Source organism: Pinus tabuliformis, chromosome 1_1 (assembly GCF_031772625.1).
Source record: "Pinus tabuliformis cultivar Carrire ecotype Pingquan chromosome 1_1, CPIR1, whole genome shotgun sequence".
Classification (NCBI taxonomy): Eukaryota; Viridiplantae; Streptophyta; class Pinopsida; order Pinales; family Pinaceae; genus Pinus; species Pinus tabuliformis.
Window position 1 is genome coordinate 918891500 of NC_142297.1, and position 2228 is coordinate 918893727.

At 36.9% G+C, this 2228-nt stretch overlaps 1 protein-coding gene across 1 annotated transcript; it reads right to left on the reverse strand.

The window, feature by feature from the left end:
• Positions 1-202: 202 nt before the first annotated feature.
• Positions 203-1212, reverse strand: LOC149217412 (MYB31 transcription factor31-like). The gene is made up of 3 exons (XM_089391362.1): positions 1009-1212; positions 755-884; positions 203-579 (listed from the first exon to the last, which is right to left on the reverse strand). The coding sequence occupies exons 1-3, from the start codon at positions 1139-1141 to the stop codon at positions 231-233; spliced, it is 612 nt and encodes a 203-aa protein (XP_089247488.1). The 5' UTR covers positions 1142-1212; the 3' UTR covers positions 203-230.
• Positions 1213-2228: the final 1016 nt, after the last annotated feature.

The window sequence follows — 2228 nt, forward strand, 5'->3', positions numbered from 1 at the left end:
TTGTCATATTACCAACATTCTTAATCTTTTAAGTCAACAAAACTATAATAATGTGATAATGTCTTTCTCACTCCTTTTCAAACATAAAAATAATTTCAAACCTAAAAATAAAATGTTTAAGAAATTCTGTAAATGATAATTCAATTAAATTAAATAGGACTCACTCTACATCTACTGGGAATCCAATTCAATTAAGTAGGCTTCATACATTCACTGGAAGTGCCACTAAGTCAGGCGGGGGCAGAATTAGAGGGCAAGCCCATACACAAATCAAGATTAAGGCCCGTATGGGGATGCTCTGTATCTGTAGAAGCTGCTGACTCGATCGGCGAGCTTTCCGAACGTTCGAGTTGGAAGAAGTCTTCTATCTCTGCCGTTCTGCTCTGGAACGCCGGAATGTTGTGCTCGGGAGCGGGTGGAGAGTTGAGGGCAGTGCTGCTGTTGTGAGGCGGGCATACGGAGCAATGGGTCTGCGTATCGAGTCCTCTACTCAACAATTTTCTCTTGATGTGTGTACTCCAGTGGTTCTTTATCTCGTTGTCTGTCCGCCCCGGTAATCTCCCCGCAATAAGAGACCACCTGTGCAGTTTCAGAGATTAATTGTTATCCATTTCGTCCATAATTGAAACTTCAGATATTAGACGCCATGAAAATAGAAAGTTCTCGACACATGACAGATCGGTGATTTATATAAGTATCGGTCCTGCTAAGTAAGGGAATTGACTGAAGCAATTGGGGCGATGAAATTACATACTTGTTTCCCAGGAGCGAATGGAGTCTGATGATTAGCTCATCTTCTTCCTCCGAAAAGTTACTCCGCTTCAGATCTGGACGCAGGTAGTTCATCCATCGCAGCCTGCAACTCTTCCCACAGCGCAGTAGTCCTGCAGTTAAAAATATGAAGCAAAGTTACATGCTCAAAATCTTTCATCGCAAATAACAAAAAAATGTTAATTCCATTGAAAAAGTAGGGGCGAAGAAACTGTTAATCCCGAAAAAGCAAGAAACCTGCTGCCTTGGGAAGGGAACGCCAGCCGCCTTCCCCGTGGACTCGAATATGGGCGACAAGGCGGGTATCTTCTTCTTGGGTCCAGGCACCTTTGTTAGTGTGAGCCTTCTCACAGCACGGAGATCTTCCCATTTTAACAGACAGACGCACTTCTAGGAAACCGTCACCAAGTCCGAATGGAAGAGAGAGCGGGGAGAATAATATAGCCGCCGTCTGATTTCCGAATATTCTGGATTTAAGATCAATACTCTGCGACTCAGCAATTGATATAAGCTCAGAGGTCACCAAATGGCCATCTTATTCAATTGATTGGTGCGATGGGCAATACATATCTAATTGGGTTCTATAGATGACGTGGTTGATAATAATTAGTTGAGGTCTTTTCTATCGTAAATGGGGTTTTGGAATTGAAGCATGTACCTTATTTCTCGTATCCATGTTCCTTGTTTCCTGCCCCTAAAATGCGCTTGGAAGAATAATCCAATACGTGTACGAAAAGTTTTGTCCAATGACTTAGAAGTTCAAAGCTATTATAAAAGGCACCATCCAGAAATAAATCAACATTGACATTTTAAATTCACATATTTTCATTTATATCACTTTCAATTGTGATAAAAATATTTGACAATTATTGTACTTCTCTAATAATAAGTGAATATAGATGTGATTTGTGCTTTTGGTAACAAGCTACAGATTAGCATATTGAATATGTCTTAAAAATGTGTTTGATTGGTTAAAAGTTCGTTTTTTCTGGAAGTAAGGAAACATGTTAACGATCTAAGATTTAAAGGTATTTGATAGGAGTGGAACCTTTCTCTTTTACGGACCACCAAAGGGTTATTCCATGTAGCATTGTTTTCCTTGATTAAGAGTGATGATTCAACTTCAATTCACTAATTGCCTTCAATGCTAATTTGACCACTAATTTATAATAAATTTTCCCACCTATAAAAAAAAAAATTATACATTTAAATTGAATCACACTTAACAAAAATATAAAAATTTTATATATCAATTTTTTCTTTATTCAATAAACTAATTTTAATAATTATACCTATATTTTTTCACTGGGGCTCATTTTTAGACTTTATTGTCTTATACTTATTTTGTAAAAACATAACACCAAAATGTGAAAAAGAAAAATTAATGATTTACCTTTTATAAAATAATACAAAATTCTCATCATAAGGTAATATATACTTTAATCGATGTTAAACTA